The 20,956-nt window shown below is 42.0% G+C and overlaps 1 protein-coding gene across 12 annotated transcripts in view; it reads right to left on the reverse strand.

Moving 5' to 3' along the window:
• LOC124622653 (protein polybromo-1) overlaps nt 1–20,956 on the reverse strand; it is a 336,599-nt gene that overhangs the window by 298,490 nt on the left and 17,153 nt on the right. For 11 of the 12 annotated variants that reach the window (XR_006980668.1, XM_047148440.1, XM_047148439.1 and 8 more), the window contains exon 5: nt 14,534–14,674. Coding sequence is in view for 11 of the 12 variants with exons in the window: in XM_047148440.1 (XP_047004396.1) it covers nt 14,534–14,674 (141 nt within the window). In the remaining variant the exon portion in view is untranslated. The remainder of the gene's footprint in view (nt 1–14,533; nt 14,675–20,956) is intronic. The other variant, XM_047148436.1, reaches the window with a different exon arrangement.

The following is a 20,956-nucleotide window of genomic DNA, read 5'->3' on the forward strand; positions in this document are numbered from 1 at the left end:
GAGCATGTGTGGAGAAAATGGAAGGAGCATGTGTGGAGAAAATGGCAAATCTTTCCTTTTCGTTAAAATCAGTTCTAGTTGATGGGGTGTATCTTGCATTTAAAGTACATGTTAACAACACACAGTTGGTAGTTGGCACAAAATTCAAGTGGCTGTAAACCATTCTCATTCAACTTGCCCACTCTGTGTGTACCTAGGCAGTCCGGCCAAGCAGCAGAATCACATCCAATATGGGCACTTAAGTTGCCTAGAATGCACAGACGGTCTGCAGGGTGCACTCACTGCACCACTTCACTGAGATATTCGTAAAGTCCACAGTTGAGGTCAGCACTGGTGCATATACAGTTATTAGTATCATTGGTCCACTGCTAGTTGTCAAACACAAAGCCATGTTGCGTTCTGAGATACCGATCTGGCTTTCAGTAGATCGCTATGAATGGCAAAGCCAATACTGTGTTGTTTGGGATTAGCAATGTCCTTTTCCTTCCAGAAAAATGTGCAATTTTCTTCAGAACTGAACCCTCGTCTGCTAGCTAGGTTTCCTACAAAGCTGTAATAGCAACATTAAGCCTAGGTAATTCATGTCCATGACAGCTGTTTTGTGTGGATCTTTAAAGCTTCCACATGTGTCTGGGAAGCGTTGCATCACAGTATGGATACTCTATGTTCCTAGACGTAGTGAGACAGCTTTATACACTAACAGAAGACAAAATCATACACCAAGAAGTTTAGCAACACCAACATATCAGAAAGATGATGTCTATTCCAATTTCGCACCAGTCACACAAGAGAGGCACTAGTAGCAGCACTATGAGACTGCAAATCATATTTCCTTTAAATACACGATTATAATGGTTGTGTGCATTAGTTTCCTCTGAGATTGGGCGCGGTGAGTTAATGTTAGTCAAGAATGTCTTTAAGGTGGAGACACCATTGTCAAAATCTCACCAAGTTTGAATGAGGTTGTGTAATAGGGATACCAGAAGTTGGGTGTTCCTCCTGCAATACTGAAGTAAGACTTGGCAGAAATGTAGCCACTGAACACGACTGGTGGCAGCTGTGATCACGAGATTGTACGGTCACAAGAAGACTGGGCTCCAGATGGCCACGTGGCTCTACCAAAAGGGAAGACCATCATGTTCGGCATACGACTCTGGCGCATCATACTGCATCTGCAGTAGCAATTTGAGCAGCAGTTGGCATCAGAGTGACACAGCTAACTGTTACAAATTCATTACTTCAAGAATAACTCTTAAGTCAAACGCCCTGTAGCATGCATTCTACGGACCACAAACCACCGGCATTTGTGACTCAAATGGCGTCAAGCAACCGTCCATTGGAGATCAGGGTGGAAGTTTTCTGATGAAATCTGGTTCTGTCTCAGTGCCAGTGATGGCCAAGTGTTGGTTATGTCAGTTGAGAGCCTGCAGTCAACTTGTCTGCTAGCTAAACACACTGAACTCACACCTGGAGTTATTGTCTGGGGTGCGATTTCTATCTGACGTACGAGCAGAATTAGGCACTTCAACACAACACACTATAGATAACCCACAACTTCTTTAGGACCCCTTGTAACATGTAAGAGCTTCACAATACCTAAAACTTCATTTTCTTCTTTTCCTAACACTACTTCTTTACTTAAACTAATGTAATAATGTACTTCTTTATCATATTCAATGTTCACTTCTCCGGCACTTTTATTCAACTTAACTGCACTTAGAAAAAAATCAGTTATCTAATTGTCTGTTTTGTCCTCATCCTTCTGCTCAAGTATTTTTAATTTTCCACTTTTTCACATGCCAATGTTAAGTGCACAAACACACAAACAGGAAAAGTTAATAGTTTAAATTAATATACTTAGTGTAGCTACAAGAAAAGTTGCGGTTTCACATGTAATATTGGTCTTCTTGGCGCGTGTTACACTTCATGATACATCACACAAAAGTGCCAATAAAATTTTAAATAATGACATAAATGTCTGGCCTTCTGGGCTCAAAATTCTTCTAAGTGGCTGGCCCTCAAAGTGTTAAGCTTTAAACGAGAGTTAAATGCTCTGTAATTTAAGAACTTCAAAGCACATTCTCACACGTAACATAATTCATCTTGTGTAAAATGAAATTTACTTTGTAAGTAACACTTTTCAAACCACCATTCACAACATTTTCCCACGACCTGTTCGAATTCGTTTCAGCAGTTGCCAGCAAGTGCCAGAAAACAGGCATTACTGAGCACGCACAGCTACAACGACGTAGGAAGCCCGTATGTTTGTATGTATATAGCATTAAATCTTACATTATGAAACAGGATATCAGAGGATATTCTAAGGGCATCAGAATTTTGTAAAATATACTAAAATGCATAATTCGACTTAAAGTGCACATTCATATCTCCAGATTCAAAATAAGTAGGCCCCACCCTGATATTAAGCTTTTCAATGTGGTTTATGACATGCAAATTTTCTTGAATACCAGTACTATAGTATCTCATGTTTCTTCTTCATTATGGCATGAAGCCATACGTGCTAGATGATGAAAACGTGCACTTGAAATTCAGTAAACAGTTGAAACTAGCCAATAGCGTGGAATGAGACACTTCTTTACAAATAAATTGGCTGTCTTTGCAGACAAGATTAATAAAAGCCAAATTTCTTTAGCAAATAGACTAAAATAACTTCATAGTTCTGCAAGGCCATTAATGATCAACTGCTGGAACCGTGAAAATAAAATAAATTCAGAAAACAGAAACTAACAACATATTTTAGCCATCCATACTTATGTGAATGTATTTTAATTTACTTTGTAGTTCCCAGCCACAGAAATCAGTTTTGTTCTCATTTGATGCAAAAACTGTAAACGAAAACATGGGGTCATGTGAAGACTATCCCCCTCCCCATTACAACTCAGACTACTCTGCGGATGCGCAAATCTGGCAGCATGGGCGCGTGCCAGAAAAATTTTTCAGGTTAGCACCTGGCCTCTTGTTGCTACTGCTGATACTGCTAACAGCCACACTTTAAGTAGCCAGAAGTGGTAGAAGGTACAGCTCATATGCAACTCAACTGTGCATGCACATGAGCCTGCTGGCAACTGTTTAAACAAACCTCATGCAAACATTTGAGATGTCACGTTCATCGGAAGCAATTTGTTGTTAGGAAGTATTGCATACTCTTCGTCCTAAAGCCTTCGACACATTTTGCTGTTGGCATACACTTGTGTGTGCACTGTGCTTTGACGTCATAAATGTCATAAATGCATTTCCTTTGCAACTTAAGCTTTATATTTTTTCCCCTCTCATTAAGATTTTATTACTGCAGTATTATTCTGCAGTAGTGGGATACAGCAAAATTGTTTGTTAGAGTATTAGTTTTTACCAGTCAGAAATACAAAATTTTAACTGAAACAATGAAAAATTACCAAAATTCTAAAATATTCTCCGGTTTTTCCAGGTTTTCTCCCAGATGAAAAAATTCCCATGTTTTTCCCGGATTTCCTGATTGTCTTAGGGCATATACACCCAACCCAATCAAGCACACATGCGACATTATCGGACGACAGCTCCAGCATCATTCTGAAACATCATTAACCATCCCCGTATTGACCGAGCAAGTGCAACAGGCATGGAACTCCACCCCGCAACTGACATCCAGCGCATGTACAACTTTGCATGCAACATTCTGGCAGTTACACTGGTTATTAATGAACCGGCATTTCATATTTGCAATGACTTATGTTGTGCTTACATTAACCCGTGATCTTGCAATGTTAATCACTTAAATATGTTACCTACACAAATGTATTCCTGAAATTTCATTATTCTACATTAATTATTTTTTGCTGTTGAGATTTTTTCCCTATCAGTATCTTTCTCTTTTGTTTCGGCAGATGTCAACATTATGCCGATGACTTCCAGCAAAGCTAGTGTTCCATACTCCCAAGAGAAAAACTGGCACCAAGGTGGGCCAGTAGCTAACTAATTGAGGACTGTCCAGTTTGAAGCAGACTGTGACTGGCCAATAAACCTTTGATGGACCCTCCCACTATTAGTAGCGACCCTGGTGCCCACACATAAATACATTTTGTTCCAGATTTTTAATCAATGAAATACCACTAGCTATGTTAATTTCACATAACTGTAGGTTGACGGAGTGTCCTCTCCATACATGCTATTTCACTTTGGATGTGTTTTAGGTGCCAGTGAGCTTGCCCACTACTTGCGCCACCCTCTCGTCCTTGCTGAATGGTTCCACAGGAGTGAAAACACGCAACTTGCACAGTCGGGTCAGCTGCAGGTATTTGCCTCTCATTTCTGGTTGCACCTTACTCGCGTCTAACAGAAATGTCAATTCTGTGATTATCTTCGAAGCTCTCTTCCCCTATACAAATTATATATCTATATTGACTAAGCATGTATCTCTGAAACAAAGGGGTGGGAATCAGGATACAAAAAAGGAAGAAGGGGTATTGCGTTACATACTTCATGTGACTCCTCAGTCGAGCTTGGCTGACTACCAGTAGCTATGCTATCATTGGCATGGCCTTCCACATCTTCAGAGCCTGCAAACTCTCTCACCCACATGAATAATGCTACATTAAGGTGACATCATTACTAAATACAGAATATATCATCCAACACCCATAGCGCACATGTGATAGAAATATTTCACATCTACTGGCTACAAACAGCCCCAATCTGGTCAAAACTGTGAAAAAGACAAATACCCATTATGCTTTTGTAATGACAACAATCACAAAAATGTAAATCAACAAGGATAGGATGTTATGTCTCATTCAAAAGTCATTAAAATCAAATTCGAAAGATAAATTGAGTGTAACTTGTTGAAAAACATCAGAAGAGGGCAATTTATTGAAAAATGTCCGCTGCAGAGCAGCTGTAATCGAAGTTCAAATGTATCATAAACTGCACTGTCATTAAAAAATAAAATTGAGCAGCTGTAATCGAAGTTCAAATGTATCATAAACTGCACTGTCATTAAAAAATAAAATTAAGGTGATGAAACACAGCAATTATTCCTCTTGGTGTGGTAGCATCATTTGAAAAAATGATTATAAACCATAAGAATGCAGATTCTTGAAGTGGTAACATTGAACAAAAAGTTCTCAGTTTTCCTACTACATCAAGTAATTAAAATTGTACGAGCACTCGTCCAAGTACTATGACCGCCAGTGGGCTGCTGGTACATTCCTTATATACACTAGCTGCTGTTTGTGATATCACTGACGCCTGCGACATCGCCATATACTGGCATATGTGGACTCAGCATTCAGTAAGTCCACTTTAACCACACAATCATTGGATCCTGTGCTGTGCTGAGCTGAGCTGCAGGCCACTCTCTCTATTTGGTGTGTTATTTGTTATTTTAATCTCAATGGCTTCATTAATTACACAATCCCAGAAGCCATTCGTGCAAGCCACGATGGACATTTTGTCAAATTTTATCCGGTGCCAGTTTCTAAAGCATGCTCAGCTAAAACAGATTTCTCGAAATAGTGTAGGCAATAAAACCTCTCGTGCTCTTCCCTTCATTGTTCCACAGAGCACACTGTTTATCCAATATAAGACTGGCCACAATCGCAAGGTATCTTGTAGACCCTACATGTTTTGATACCTGCTGCATCTTTAACTGGTCTCAATAATTGGAGATTTTCATCGGCGGTCCTAAGATCGATTTGATTTTGTGTCGTTTCAGAAGGCAGCTTATCTTGCCCGACACACAGCCACAGAACGACAAGAAAGCAAGTTTCTTTTCCTGCTCCTCATTGGTGGTCTTGCTGCGAGTCTTCGTGTGAAATCCTTTCCTGTATTTGATTGACATTATAGACATTGTTCCCAGACCTTGTGCAGATGGCTCAGCTCGTGCTTCAGGTTATCAGCGTCAGATATTCTTGCATGATGCACTAATGTTTGTAAAACAGTGTGCTTCTCTGCTGGGTGGTGATGACTGATGGCGTGCAAGTACATGTCTGTGAGGGTTGGTTTTCTACAGTGACCGAGCAAGGTGGCACACTGGACACTCATTCGGGATGAGACAGTTCAAACACACGTCCAGCCATTCTGATTTCCCTAAATCACATCAGGCAGATGCTGGGATGGTTCTTCTGAGAGAGCACAGTCAGTGCCAAGAAATCCATTTCATTTGTGGGAGAAGAGAATGTCAAGGAAGGGCATGGCATCTCCTTTTTGTATCTTCATGGTAAATAGGATGTTACTGTTAATGCTACTGAAGTGTTCCAAGAATTCATGTCCATGGGGCCAAGTGACGAATGTGTCATCAACATATTGAAAGAAACTAGACTTTAATGGCACCATGTCTAAGGCAATACCCTCAAAATTCTCCATGAAGAGGTTTGCAACAGCTGGAGCTAATGGGCTTCCCCATCACAACGCCATCCATCTGATCAACAGTTGCTTAGTTGATTTGGGGGAGGGGACCAAACAGCAAGGTCATCGGTCACATCAGATTAGGAAAAGATGGGGAAGGAAGTTTGCCGTGCCCTTTCAAAGGAACTATCCCAGCATTTGCCTTAAGCGATTTAGGGAAATCACAGAAAACCTAAATATGACCGGACGCCCCTCTAATCGTAATGCTGGCCATTGGCCAGAAAATAAGAATACGTCAGAGTGTGCCTAAATAAATCAATCACTTCATTTACAATGGATTGGCACACTAGGTCCAAACAGTCTTTGTTAGGCACATTTGTAAACAGCATCACCATATCAGGACTGACCATAATGTCGCCCCCACTAAGACAAAGACAATTAATTCTGTTAGTAAAAATCTGCTGAATTTTTAATATGATGCTCAGTGTCAGAAATGTGGAGCAACAAGCTTAGCCAAGTGCTTTGTCGTCTTGTTGGTTGGTGAACCAATGAGATATGATGAGGCAAAATGGCATCCTATCTTTGGAGATCTTTGGTAGAGCATTGGAAGTAAGATGATTTGAGTGTCTGTGGGAGAAGATTCTTGTCCACAGTGTCTTCCACCAAACAGAGGAGGTCAGATGTCTTTCTGTACAACGACCACTCTCACAATCAGATGTAAGGCATTGCAGTGGGTAGCCCGTTCACTCCAGCTGTTGCAAACTTCTTCATGGAGAATTTTGAGCATATTGCTTTAGACCTGGTGCCATTAAAGCCTAGTTGTTGCTTTCTATACATTGACAACACGTTCGTCATTTGCTCCCATGGACGTGAGAAACTCTTGGAACACCTCTATGGCATTAACAGTAACATTCTGTTTACCATGGAGGTAGGAAAAGAAGCTGCATTGCCCTTCCTCGACGTACTCTTCCGCTGCAAACGAAATGGGTGCCTTGGCCACAGCATCTATAGAAAAGCAAACCCACAAAGACATGTACTTGCACACCACATGCCATCACCCCCAGGCACAGAAGTGCCCTGTTTCACAATCACTGGTGCATCATGCAAGAATGATATCAGATGCTGGTAAACTGCCCCATGAGCTGAGCCACCTGCGCATTATCTTGGAGCAATGGCTATAATGCCCATCAAATAAATGAAGTTATTTCACACAAGACTCACAGCAAAATCACTGACGAGGAGCAAGAAAAGAAACTTGCTTTCTTGACATTCCGTGGCTCTGTATCAGGCAAGATAAGTTGCCTTCTGAAATGACAAGATCAAATCGATCTTCAGGCCTCTGACGAAGATCTGTCAATTCCTGAAACCGGTTAAAGAAGCAGCAGGTCTCTGAACACCTGGGGTCTACAAGACGCATTGCGAGTGTGGCCAGTCTTATGTTGGACAAAAAAAATGCACTGTGGAACAATGTAGGAGAGAGCACAAGAGGTTTTATTGCCTACGGTCCCCCGAGAAATCTGCTTTAGCTGGACATGCTTTAGAAAATGGAACAGATTAAATTTGACAAAATATCCATCGTGGCTCACAGAAATGGCTTCTGGGATTGTGTAATTAAAGAAGTCATTGAAATAAAAATCACCATTAACACACTAAAGAGAGACGGTGGCTTGCAGCTCGGCACGGCATGGGATCAAGGGATCGCGTGGTCGAAGTGGGTGCATCGAACGCCGAGTCAACGTACGCTAGTATATGGAGATGCCACAAGCACCAGTGACGTCACAGCTGGAGGCTAGTGTCTATTGGGGCATATCAGCAGCCCACCGGCAGTGATACCACTTGAAAATAGCCACAGAGTACTTGGCTGAAAGCTCATGCAATTATAATTGCTTTAGCAGTTGGAAACCTCAGAACTTTTATTGATTATAAACCTTGACTGTTACATCCTCACATAAATAGAAAAAGTACGGATAATTCAAAAATAATATCATTTCTTGCATCTGTTACAAGCGAGGTGTATAAAGCTACTGAGAATTTTCTAATAATAATAATATTAAACATAAGATGACAACAGCAATGGTCCAATGTAAAGCCACAGGATGTATCAAAACGTCCCATACATTGAAACTTCCTGGCAGATTAAAACTGTGTGCCAGACTGAGACTCGAACTTGGGACCTTTGCAAAGGTCCTGAGTTCGAGTCTCGGTCTGGCATACAGTTTTAATCTGCCAGAAGTTTCATATCAGCACACACTCTGCTGCAGAGTGAAAATCTCATTCTGGATCCCATACATCTTTTCAACGATTTATCTGGTGCTGAAGAGGAAAACAGTGAACAGAATATCAAAATACTGAATTTTCAGTGTTTAAAATCACTGCTGTGCACAAAAATCCTTCTGTTGTACCATCTGAGGACCACATAATTCACAAAGATTTTGAAATAGTAAACTTTTCAATTAAGTCTCCATTTTATTGGGCTCAAATTTTATCTAGGATTTACATTGTGTCCTCCATCATCATTTACCTGCAAGTCGCCAAAGTAGCGTTAATTAAAAAGGACATGCAATACGGCGGCCGAACTCCCCCGCATGGGGCCTCCCGGCCAACAATGCCATACAATCATTTCATTTCATTAACTAACAATACAATACTACGTCAGCACATTGTACATCACTATTTACTGTACACTTTGAAGTGGTCCCTATGTCTGAAACTGTGTGTATGTTCAGATTACGAGGCCCGTTTCTCGCAAACTCTGAACTGCTGCCTCTTTCAACACTATTCAAACAAACCACCATGTAGTTATTTCTTGACGTGGTCTACTTCAGATCTGCAGCTGTTGTTCTGCTGGAATCTGTAAACTGATACCAACGCTCAAGTTTCTACTTATCATCATCATAATCATCATCATTAACAATTTCCAGCCCCAGGCTGGGTCTGTTGGAACATAAGTGCTGTAACTACCAATTTTGCATGTGTGCCACTTCATAGCTCATGTGTGAAGTCTGTGCCTGATTCGGTCACTAAGGGCCACCCGGCAGTTGTGCGCAGCCTGGAGGCTGCATCCCCTGTTGGAACTAATATGCTGGAGTGCAAGGCTTTGCCGGCCACTTGTGTATTGTTTGATTGTACTGTCCGTTGTCTTCCACATGTGTGTATAATTCAAGCAATAAATTACAGTGTTTTTGGGTTCGAACAACAAGCCTCACCATATACTCCTGTTTTTTTCCACTACCTTTCTGTGCTCACTTTGGTCCGGTCCTCGCCTCTTTTTTCAACATATTCCTCCACACCTTTGAGCCATCTATCCTTTGGTCTTCCTCTTTGCCATTAACTTTCCGTCTATTTCATGTGTCTTCTTGGGAATCCTCTCGCCCATGCCAGCTTAGCTTGATGCTTCTCTCCTGTTTTGCAAGGGTTCCTCTTTCACTATTTTCCTTGATCTTTCATTCCTCATTCTATTCCTCCTTGTTACTTCTATCCAACTTCTGAGGAACTTTATTCCACATGCCTGTAATCAGCTTACATCTCTCTTCTTCATTACCCGTGTTTTGCATGTGTAGGTCAGTATTGGGATGTAGTAACTTCTGTATATATCTCTTCTTTGCTTTTTTCATGGGATGTCTTGTCCTGAACCAGGCACTTAACACTTCACAGGAATTCTTCTCCCTGCTGCCATGTTCATCGGTCTCTTTCTCATTTCTTCCACTTTCCTATATCACAACTTCCCAAGAACTTGACACTTTCCATCTTCTTCAATTGTTCACCTCCAATTCTTATTCTACCAGTTGGTTGACCTTTCTAGTTGTACACAGGATCTCTCAATTATTTACAATAAATTTCATTCCATACTGTCTTACAGTTTCCTGTAAGCTTCCAGCTGTTCCTGACTCTCCCCCTCCCTGATTCTCCAAATCATGAAGTCACCTGCGAACACCGTTGCTTTCATCTTATCTTCAATTTTTTCTGCCACCTAAGACATTATCTCATTCAAGACCGCAATGAGGAGGACAGGCGAAAATGCACTGCCCTGTTTCACACTACTTGTTTGCTGAAATTAATCTGTCCTTTCATTTCTCACATTAACACATCTCGACATTCACTTTGATGTTGCATAAACTCAATCTGCCCAGCTGCAGGTACCAGAGCATGTACCAAAAACTGCCACTGTCCCACTCTGGAAGCACGCAACATACATCAGGACCAACGTACATGTGCAAACAATAACTTTCAGTTTACAATTCAAAACTAATTAGCTACTTACAAATACTTCCACAGTGGCTATCATCATTAACAGGCTAGGTACATCTTGGGTGACACCATCACCTTACTAAAAGTAATAAGTTACACCAAAACTTGTCCCTGTTAAAGGTGTCCCACATGTCATCCTTGTATTCGGATGCGATTGCACTTGTCTATCGTAGTGAGTTACAAATTCTTTCTAGCATTTCCAGATCTCTTAGATCATAACAAGACTGTAGAATTAGCTGCTCCAGTTCAACCCCATCAACAGGGGTGTTGTACACTTCAGTTCAGAGATGACCCACCACAGAAAAAACCGAAGGATTTAGGACAGGTGATCTTGGAGAGCAATGATCAGACCCTGCTGGATCTATCCCTCTTGTGCCATACTGATACATTAAGACGTTTTCTGACAGCAGCAGCAAAATGTTATGGTCCTCCACCCACAACATTAACCAATAATGGACCATGGGTGAAATTTGAACCCAATTAGATGGGGACGTAACCAAAATCTTTAAATTTCAAATACATTTGTACTAACTAGACTATTATTTCATTCTGTAATCAGCAGCAGCTCGCAACGATACATACGCAATTATTTTGCAAATGGCTCATGTTTAACAGAAAGTTTCTGTCTCAACTTTCACCCTTGTCAGCAGTGTAGCCATCAGATTTACATAAAATGGAACTCTCAAATACAACAGAAAACCATCATCTAGAAGTTAGCATGTTTGAATACTAATCCCAAATCCCATGTTCTATGCTCCACTCCAGTCACTACTTAGAATTTGATTAAAGACCATCAGCTATGGTGACAGAAGGCTTCCAGTATAAGGAGTCACCCTCATTCTGCTAACAGCCATGTTAAAAAAGCATGGAGGTATGGACAGATGTTCAGAGCCCTCTCCTGCTTTTCACGTGAGAAACTTTCCCCTAGAAGATGGCAAAATAAGTAAGGATCAATGGCATGTAGAGATTCAGTCAGCAATGAAAACCACTTATTTGACACATGGAGAGTATCTACATGACATCTTTTGAAATAATACCAATTTACCACTTTGAGGGGGGGGGGGGGGGGGGGGGGGAAACCAGCAGATTAATTAGTCTCATGTTCAAAACTCAAGGTGAAGACTGCCCACGTGTAAGAGAATGAAGAATAAGACTAGCATTCTACACATCAGTGACAGATGACAGAACTCTGAATGTCATAGATAAACTAGACACCTCAAAAAGAGAGAAGAGACAGGCTAAAGACAGACTTGGCTGGGATTACTAAAGAGAAATGGAAAGAGGACAGATTCCTGGTCAGCTGATCACATAGTAATAATGGCAGAATCAATGAACGATTTAATAGGTATTGGCATCATTTTAAATAGAAAGGTAGCTAAAGGGTGGAGTTCCTGCAGGCAGTGATGGAATTATTCTACTGAGGATTGAAACTAAGCAAACACCAACCATCACAGTACTTGTTTGCGTGCCTTTGTCTTCACAGGTTGATGATGAGTAGAGCCTGTATTTTCATGTAAACACAAGATGCATCCAGGTTTGTAAGTTTTGGCCATTTGGGCAGTAAATGAATATTTCAAAGATTTTTCAATATAATACCATTAATTTAGACAAGTATTATGCAAATTATATTATTTTTCTGGCTTCAGTGCAGATACTAGAATAACTTGCGTGTTAGCATCTTTCATTGACTTTTTTGCCTATGAATGATGCCAAAACAGCAGAACATGAGTAATTTTGCAAGTTTTGTTAGAATCTTTAAACTTTATAGTAAGCTCAAACACCCTAGTTTAGTTCAGTAGAAGTCAGTATATTTCATACCTTCTCTCACTGCTGCCTATCCTTACTGTCTACAGTGAATGGTACGAATTATTATACTTGACCAACATGGCATGTAAAGTGTGTTGCCATTAAGACACAAGATACTTCCCTCTGTGTCACTACTCTCTCCCATGTCTTACTCTCCCACATCAATTGCCTCCGAAGTGAGGCAAGCAACGATACGTCACTAAACCACTTCCTTCTGAGCTTTGTACTACAAAACCAACTGACAATCACATTTCAGTTGTAGCTCCTACTAAGACTGCAAGATAAGACCTCATGTCAAAATGGATCAAGAGAAAGGAATTTCTAAGAATAGGTGGTGGTGTCATTTACTGAAACTGTTGCAACACGGATGGAAGAAGTTACATATTAACCTTATTATTACCAGACAGTAGCATAAAAGAATATTTTTCCTAACCACTTGTACAACATACCAAGCCACTTTGTTTAAACCTCACCAAGTCTAGAAAATTTACAAGTAAAAAAGTAATGTTGATATAAGCTGCATTTCTTTCGCAGATTAAATGCTCATATAAGTTTCAAGGAGATTACCATTCAACTTCTGCATGCCGCACTGTAAAAATGAAATCCCAGAAAGACACAAAAAAGTGCGAAGTGTGCACAATCATTTATTAGTACAACACCAATCAAGTGAATGCAAAATCCATTTTTTGTTGATTATGTGACATTTTGGCAGTAATAAACGTAATATTTGAAAAATAAGTCACGGATGCAAAATACTAACGCAAATTCTTTACATACGAATGGAAAAACTGGTAGAAGCCGACCTTGGGGAAGATCAGTTTGGATCCCGTAGAAATATTGGAACACGTGAGGCAATACTGACCCTACGACTTATCTTAGAACCTAGATTAAGGAAAGGCAAACCTACGTTTCTAGCATTTGTAGACATAGAGAAAGCTTTTGACAATGTTGACTGGAATACTCTCTTTCAAATTCTGAAGGTGGCCGGGGTAAAATACAGGGAGCGAAAAGGTATTTACAATTTGTACAGAAACCAGATGGCAGTTATAAGAATCGAGGGACATGAAAGGGAAACAGTGGTTGGGAAGGAAGTGAGACAGGGTTGTAGCCTATCCCCGATATTATTCAATCTGTATATTGAGCAAGCAGTGAAGGAAACAAAGAAAAATTCAGAGTAGGTATTAAAATCCATGGAGAAGAAATAAAAACTTTGAGGTTCGCCGATGACATTGTAATTCTGTCAGAGACATCAAAGGACTTGGAAGAGCAGTTGAACGGAATGGACAGTGTCATGAAAGGAGGGTATAAGATGAACATCAACAAAAGCAAAACGAGGATAATGGAATGTAGCCGAATTAAGTGAAACATGGACGATAACTAGTTTGGACAAGAAGAGAATAGAAGCTTTCGAAACGTGGTGCTACAGAAGAATGCTGAAGATTAGATGGGTAGATCATATAACTAATGAGGAGGTACTGAATAGGATTGGGGAGAAGAGAAATTTGTGGCACAACTTGACAAGAAGGGACAGATTGGTAGGGCATGTTCTGAGGCATCAAGGGATCACCAATTTAGTACTGGAGGGCAGCGTGAAGGGTAAAAATCGTAGAGGGAGACCAAGAGATGAATACACTCAAGAGATTCAGAAGGATGTAGGTTGCAGTAGGTACTGGGAGATGAAGAAGCTTGCACAGGATAGGGTAGCATGGAGAGCTGCATCAAACCAGTCTCAGGACTGAAGACCACAACAACAACATTTGAAAAACTGGTGAATACTACATCCAGTCATTTTTTGAAAGGTACACAAAATTAAATACAGGTACTTATGCAAGTCGGCAAAAAAAAGAGAGAGGAAAGAAAGAAAGAAAAGAAGAAAATGTTGGCAATAAAAAATACTAAACTAATATCAAAGTGATCTTTTAACATTGCAAATAACTTTACAAGGCTAAAAAATGAAACTTCAATGGTTTCTAAGTAATGCTAAAATATGGAATGGTGAAGGTAAGTGATAGTGGAATAATCAAGTAGCGGCAGACACAACAACCATTGTTGGAACATTGCAATGGCAAGTCCTAAATGAATACGTTGTCTACTACTGCCGTTATATGATAACTAAACTATATTATATTATTTTACTCACTATTTTACCAACTTTGAGAATGATTTTTCCTTTGCGGTCCGAGTCATCAGTGTGTTTTGATTCTGCTTCCATCAAGCTGGCTTTCGTCGAATTAAATAATTCCCACAGATCACAGGCATCACGATATTCTTGTGACATTCTCTGCATGCACAAAAATTATTTAATTAATGACTGTAGTACAGTAAGTAAAATAATACAGTGCAATTACATCAAAATCCTGTAATTAAATTTTCACTCTGCAGCAGTGTGTGGAATGGAATTCACTTTCTTAAAAATATGAAATTATGAAGAGTATAGGCAAAAATCTCTACTAAATGAGCTATACAGATAGCCTATGGCCCAATTAAAGGCTTAGAAAATTAGGAGAGAAATAACAGTGGATGGAAACTTTGGATCAGCTGGACAGTTTTACCTGCAAGGGAGATTTATACAAACTTCTGAAGGGTTTCCATAACCACCACTCGATTAGGAATACAACATCTTGCCTCTCAAAAATTAAGACAATACGTTAGGCTGAAACCTAGAGAACAAACAAAATCATAAGAGAAAGAGTTGGTCAATGTAACAAAGGTGGCAAATTAACTGATATGGAAGATATTCAATAGATTAACTAGCTTTCAAGGCATAGTCTCCATGTAGCAAAAAGGGGAGAATTTGAGCTATTGAAGAGGTAAACAGAAAAGTGAGTCACCACAAGTCAAATGGAGAAACATCAAAATGAGAAAGAAACTGGCAATCCTGGCTCTGCTCCCTTTCCTGTCAAGTTTGCTTTGACTACTTCACCCTGTTTTCAAATAGTGGGAAATCCAGAATGGAATAACAATATTATGAAAACAACTGATTGCTACTCATCAAATAGAAGAGACACCGAGTCACAGGCAGCCACAACAAAAAGACTGTTATACATTTATCTTTCAGCAAAGTGCTGTCTTCCAAAATAGAAAACACACATGGGGTCTATTTTGGAAGAAGGCCTTTTGACCGAAAGCTAAAGGTATACCGGTCTCCAATGTGCCTCTCTGTGACTCAATGTCTCCTCTGTATGGAGAGTGATACCTGCTAGATCTCTTACTTCCATGAGACACTGCATGAACTGCAAGTCCTAAGTTTTCGCCAGGAGCAATCTACAGAAACTGGCCGGATCATGGTAGGGTAGTCAACCTGAAGTACTATGACCTTCTGTAATGATACTACGCTATTCTGCGGCAGAGTATGCATGCCCAGTTTGTATAATTCAACGCATGCTGCACAAATGGACTTAGCTCTCAATGACACCTGCAGAATCATAACAGAGTGTTTGCACTCAAGTCAAATGGCTTTACAACTTCGCAGGAATAGTGCCACCACCTGTTCGAATAAAAACATATGAATCAGGAAAGAAAGGAAGTGAAGCAAGAGAGAATCCATCCTCTGTATGGGCACAAACTGCACCTGCAATGACTGGACTGAAATCAAGGAGGAGTTTCCTAAGAATGTCAATGACACTTGGAACCACTGCTGAAAAAGCTAGGTTGCAACTATGGAGGGCTACAACCTACTTCCTCCTGGATGGAGTACAGTTTCAGAAACCCTACCTCCTGGCTATGAACTGACTGAGATCTGAAGAGGCAGAGCAAATTTTTACTTGGCAAGAACCGCCCCCGGTGTAAAACCTGTCCCATGCACCCTCCCACCACCACCTACTCCAGTCCTGTAACCTGGAAGGTGTACACGATCAAAGGCAGAGCCACGTGTGAAAGCACCCACGTGATCTATCAACTGACCTGCCTACACTGTGACGCACTCTATGTGGGAATGACCAGCAACAAACTGTCCAATTGCATGAATGGACACAGGCAAACAGTGTTTGTTGGTAATGAGGATCACCCTGTGGCCAAACATGCCTTGGTGCACGGCCAGCACATCTTGGCACAGTGTTACACCATCCGGGTTATCTGGATACTTCCCACTAACACCAACCTTTCCGAACTCCGGAGATGGGAACTTGCTCTTCAATATATCCTCTCTTCCCGTTATCCACCAGGCCTCAATCTCCGCTAATTTCAAGTTGCCGCCACTCAACAACATCTTTGCCTCAACATCTTTGCCTCTGCACTTCTGCCTCGACTGACATATCTGCCCAAACTTTGTCTTTAAATATGTCTGCTTGTGTCTGTATACGTGTGGATGGATATGTGTGTGTGTGCGAGCGCGCGAGTGTATACCCGTCCTTTTTTCCCCCTAAGGCAAGTCTTTCCGCTCCCGGGATTGGAATGACTCCTTACCCTCTCCCTTAAAACCCACATCCTTTCGTCTTTCCCTCTCCTTCCCTCTTTCCTGATGAGGCAACAGTTTGTTGCGAAAGCTTGAATTTTGTGTGTATGTTTGTGTGTCTGTCTACCTGCCAGCACTTTCATTTGGTAAGTCACATCATCTTTGTTTTTAGATATATTTTTCCTACGTGGAATGTTTCCCTCTATTATAACCGTATCATTTATTTGAACCCAACAATTACGTTTGTTATTGTCGCTGTTGCATTTCGAAATCTTTCCTGTCGTCTTATTTTCTCTTTATTTTCTCTTTCTGTTTTTACCAGTAGTCTCACTTCGTATTCACCTTCCCCTTTTTACCGTAATACAATTTTATCCCGCCTATATATACTCAATAATACGTAACCCACTTCCAAACCATAACCAAAAAATTTTTATTTTCTGCTTTCAACACTACTGCTGCTATAAAATCCACCGTTTCTAGTTCAATAACAGCTGCTTTCATGTATTAAACAACCATTTCGGCTAGTTCTAATAACTTTCACTTTATTTCCACTTCCGTTTTTCGCACATCATGATCATTTTTAGCCGCTCCCCATAGGTTTTAACGTCATTATTTCTTTGTCAGACAATTGTTAGTCCCATTTTCGTTATCTTTCACCACAACACCACTCCTTTTAATACATTTACACGTTTTTTTCCCAATTTTCCCGAATTTCTCCGTCCTTTAACGTGTTTTAGCGGCAACACAACCACCTACACTTCATGCACATCGCTGTCCACCAACCCAAGTTCACCACAGGATCAACTTAACCAACACTTTTTCGCCTTTTTTCATACCAGATCCCCAGTTACTTTCTAGTTCACCCTTATCTCTCCCCATATATTTTTATCTTTCATTTTCATTTCAACCTCATGTTACACTTTCCACCTTCTAATACCATGTCACCCTCACAACACCCCCACTACGACCCCATTAAGTTTTATTTGCATTCCCTCCGCAAACATGCCTTCGCCCTAGCCAGATTGCGCTCGCATATTTTATTTTCTCAGGCTTGTCTGACATTTGGCATTACCCCCAAAGGCCTCACACTTAAAGTTCCCATCTCTGGCTACAACCCTCTTTCCATCAGTCCCTATACCAGTTCCAAACTGAACGATCCATTGCCCTCACCCACCTAATCCTTCACCTACACATCAACTCAGCCAATGAACACACCTGTCAACGCCTATCCTTAATAAAAGTCCTCAATCTTATCCTCTCCCACATCCACACCGGCTATTCAGAGCATCCTCCTACAGGCCAACCGCAAATTAGAACAGCATGCCACCCTTCACCTCAAAAAACTATCCAATCTCCTGGTTTCCCACCTCCGGAAAGGCAACTCACTCACCCTTCACAACCTTTCCAGCAAACCTCAACCACCTCTCATTGCACACAAACCCAGTCTCTCCCATCTACTCAGTCTCCCACTTCCAGCTCCACTCCCTCCAAAACCTCAAAATTCCAATCAACACAATCTGGCACCACAACACCCTAATTCAGTAGTTAACCTTTCCTCCAAACCTCTCTCCCAATCCGAAACCTCTGTCCTATCCAAAGGCCTCACCTTCAGCCCCACTCCCAGATTCAACCAAACAGCCCTCGTCAAAGATTTACTGTCCTACACTCGTACTCTCTGCTGGAAGTATCACTTTGCCACGAAGAAAAATGATCCTAATCCTACCCCTAATGATCCAACTCCCCAAGACACTATCCAAATTGAACCCTGCCTGGAACAGTTCCGTCCTCCGTCACAGCGGGACCCACCTCCTCTTCCTCAAAATCACCCTCTCCAAACCTTCCAGGAATTTCTGACTTCCAGCCTTGCCTCTCAATCCTTCTTAAAAAAACCTTAATCCTACTCCCAACATCACCACTGCTGAAGCCCAGGCTATCCGTGATCTGAAGGCTGACCGGTCCATCGTCATTCATCCGGCGGACAAGGGTTCCACGACCGTGGTACTTGATCGTCGGGAGTATGTGGCTGAGGGACTGCGTCAGCTTCCAGACAACACCACATACAAAGTTTGCCAAGGTAATCCCATTCCTGATGTCCAGGCAGAGCTTCAAGGAATCCTCAGAACCTTAGGCCCCCTCCAAAACCTTTCACCTGACTCCATCAACCTCCTGACCCCACCGACACCCCGCACCCCTACCTTCTACCTTCTTCCTAAAATTCACGAACCCAATCATCCCAGCCGCCCCATTGTAGCTGGTTACCAAGCCCCCACAGAACGTATCTCTGCCTACGTAGATCAACACCTTCAACCCATTACGTGCAGTCTCCCATCCTTCATCAAAGACACCAACCACTTTCTCAAACGCCTGGAATCCTTACCCAATCCGTTACCCCCGGAAACCATCCTTGTAACCATTGATGCCACTTCCTTATACACAAATATCCCGCACGTCCAGGGCCTCGCTGCGATGGAGCACTTCCTTTCACGCCGATCACCTGCCACCCTACCTAAAACCTCTTTCCTCATTACCTTAGCCAGCTTCATCCTGACCCACAACTTCTTCACTTTTGAAGGCCAGACATACCAACAATTAAAGGGAACAGCCATGGGTACCAGGATGGCCCCTTCGTACGCCAACCTATTCATGGGTCGCTTAGAGGAAGCCTTCTTGGTTACCCAGGCCTGCCAACCAAAAGTTTGGTACAGATTTATTGATGACATCTTCATGATCTGGACTCACAGTGAAGAAGAACTCCAGAATTTCCTCTCCAACCTCAACTCCTTTGGTTCCATCAGATTCGCCTGGTCCTACTCCAAATCCCATGCCACTTTCCTTGATGTTGACCTCCACCTGTCCAATGGCCAGCTTCACACGTCCGTCCACATCAAACCCACCAACAAGCAACAGTATCTCCATTAGGACAGCTGCCACCCATTCCACATCAAACGGTCCCTTCCCTACAGCCTAGGTCTTCGTGGCAAACGAATCTGCTCCAGTCCGGAATCCCTGAAGCATTACACCAACAACCTGACAACAGCTTTCGCATCCCGCAACTACCCTCCCGACCTGGTACAGAAGCAAATAACCAGAGCCACTTCCTCATCCTCTCAAACCCAGAACCTCCCACAGAAGAACCACAAAAGTGCCCCACTTGTGACAGGATACTTTCCGGGACTGGATCAGATTGTGAATGTGGCTCTCCAGCAGGGATACGACTTCCTCAAATACTGCCCTGAAATGAGATCCATCCTTCATGAAATCCTCCCCACTCCACCAAGAGTGTCTTTCCGTCGTCCACCTAACCTTCGTAACCTCTTAGTTCATCCCTATGAAATCCCCAAACCACCTTCCCTACCCTCTGGCACCGCCCCCGGTGTAAAACCTATCCCATGCACCCTCCCACCACCACCTACTCCAGTCCTGTAACCCGGAAGGTGTACACGATCAAAGGCAGAGCCACGTGTGAAAGCACCCACGTGATCTACCAACTGACCTGCCTACACTGTGACGCATTCTATGTGGGAATGACCAGCAACAAACTGTCCATTCGCATGAATGGACACAGGCAGACAGTGTTTGTTGGTAATGAGGATCACCCTGTGGCTAAACATGCCTTGGTGCACAGCCAGCACATCTTGGCACAGTGTTACACCGTCCGGGTTATCTGGATACTTCCCACTAACACCAACCTTTCCGAACTCCGGAGATGGGAACTTGCTCTTCAATATATCCTCTCTTCCTGTTATCCACCAGGCCTCAATCTCCGCTAATTTCAAGTTGCCGCCACTCATACCTCACCTGTCATTCAACAACATCTTTGCCTCTGCACTTCTGCCTCGACTGACATCTCTGCCCAAACTCTTTGTCTTTAAATATGTCTGCTTGTGTCTGTATATGTGTGGATTTGAGGTGGTGGTTAGTGTTTAACGTCCCGTCGACAACGAGGTCATTAGAGACGGAGCGCAAGCTCGGGTTAGGGAAGGATTGGGAAGGAAATCGGCCGCGCCCTTTCAAAGGAACCATCCCGGCATTTGCCTGAAACGATTTAGGGAAATCACGGAAAACCTAAATCAGGATGGCCGGAGACGGGATTGAACCGTCGTCCTCCCGAATGCGAGTCCAGTGTGCTAACCACTGCGCCACCTCGCTCGGTGGAATCCATTTGACCAC

The sequence above is a fragment of the Schistocerca americana genome, chromosome 7 (assembly GCF_021461395.2).
Source record: "Schistocerca americana isolate TAMUIC-IGC-003095 chromosome 7, iqSchAmer2.1, whole genome shotgun sequence".
NCBI classification, from domain to species: domain Eukaryota; kingdom Metazoa; phylum Arthropoda; class Insecta; order Orthoptera; family Acrididae; genus Schistocerca; species Schistocerca americana.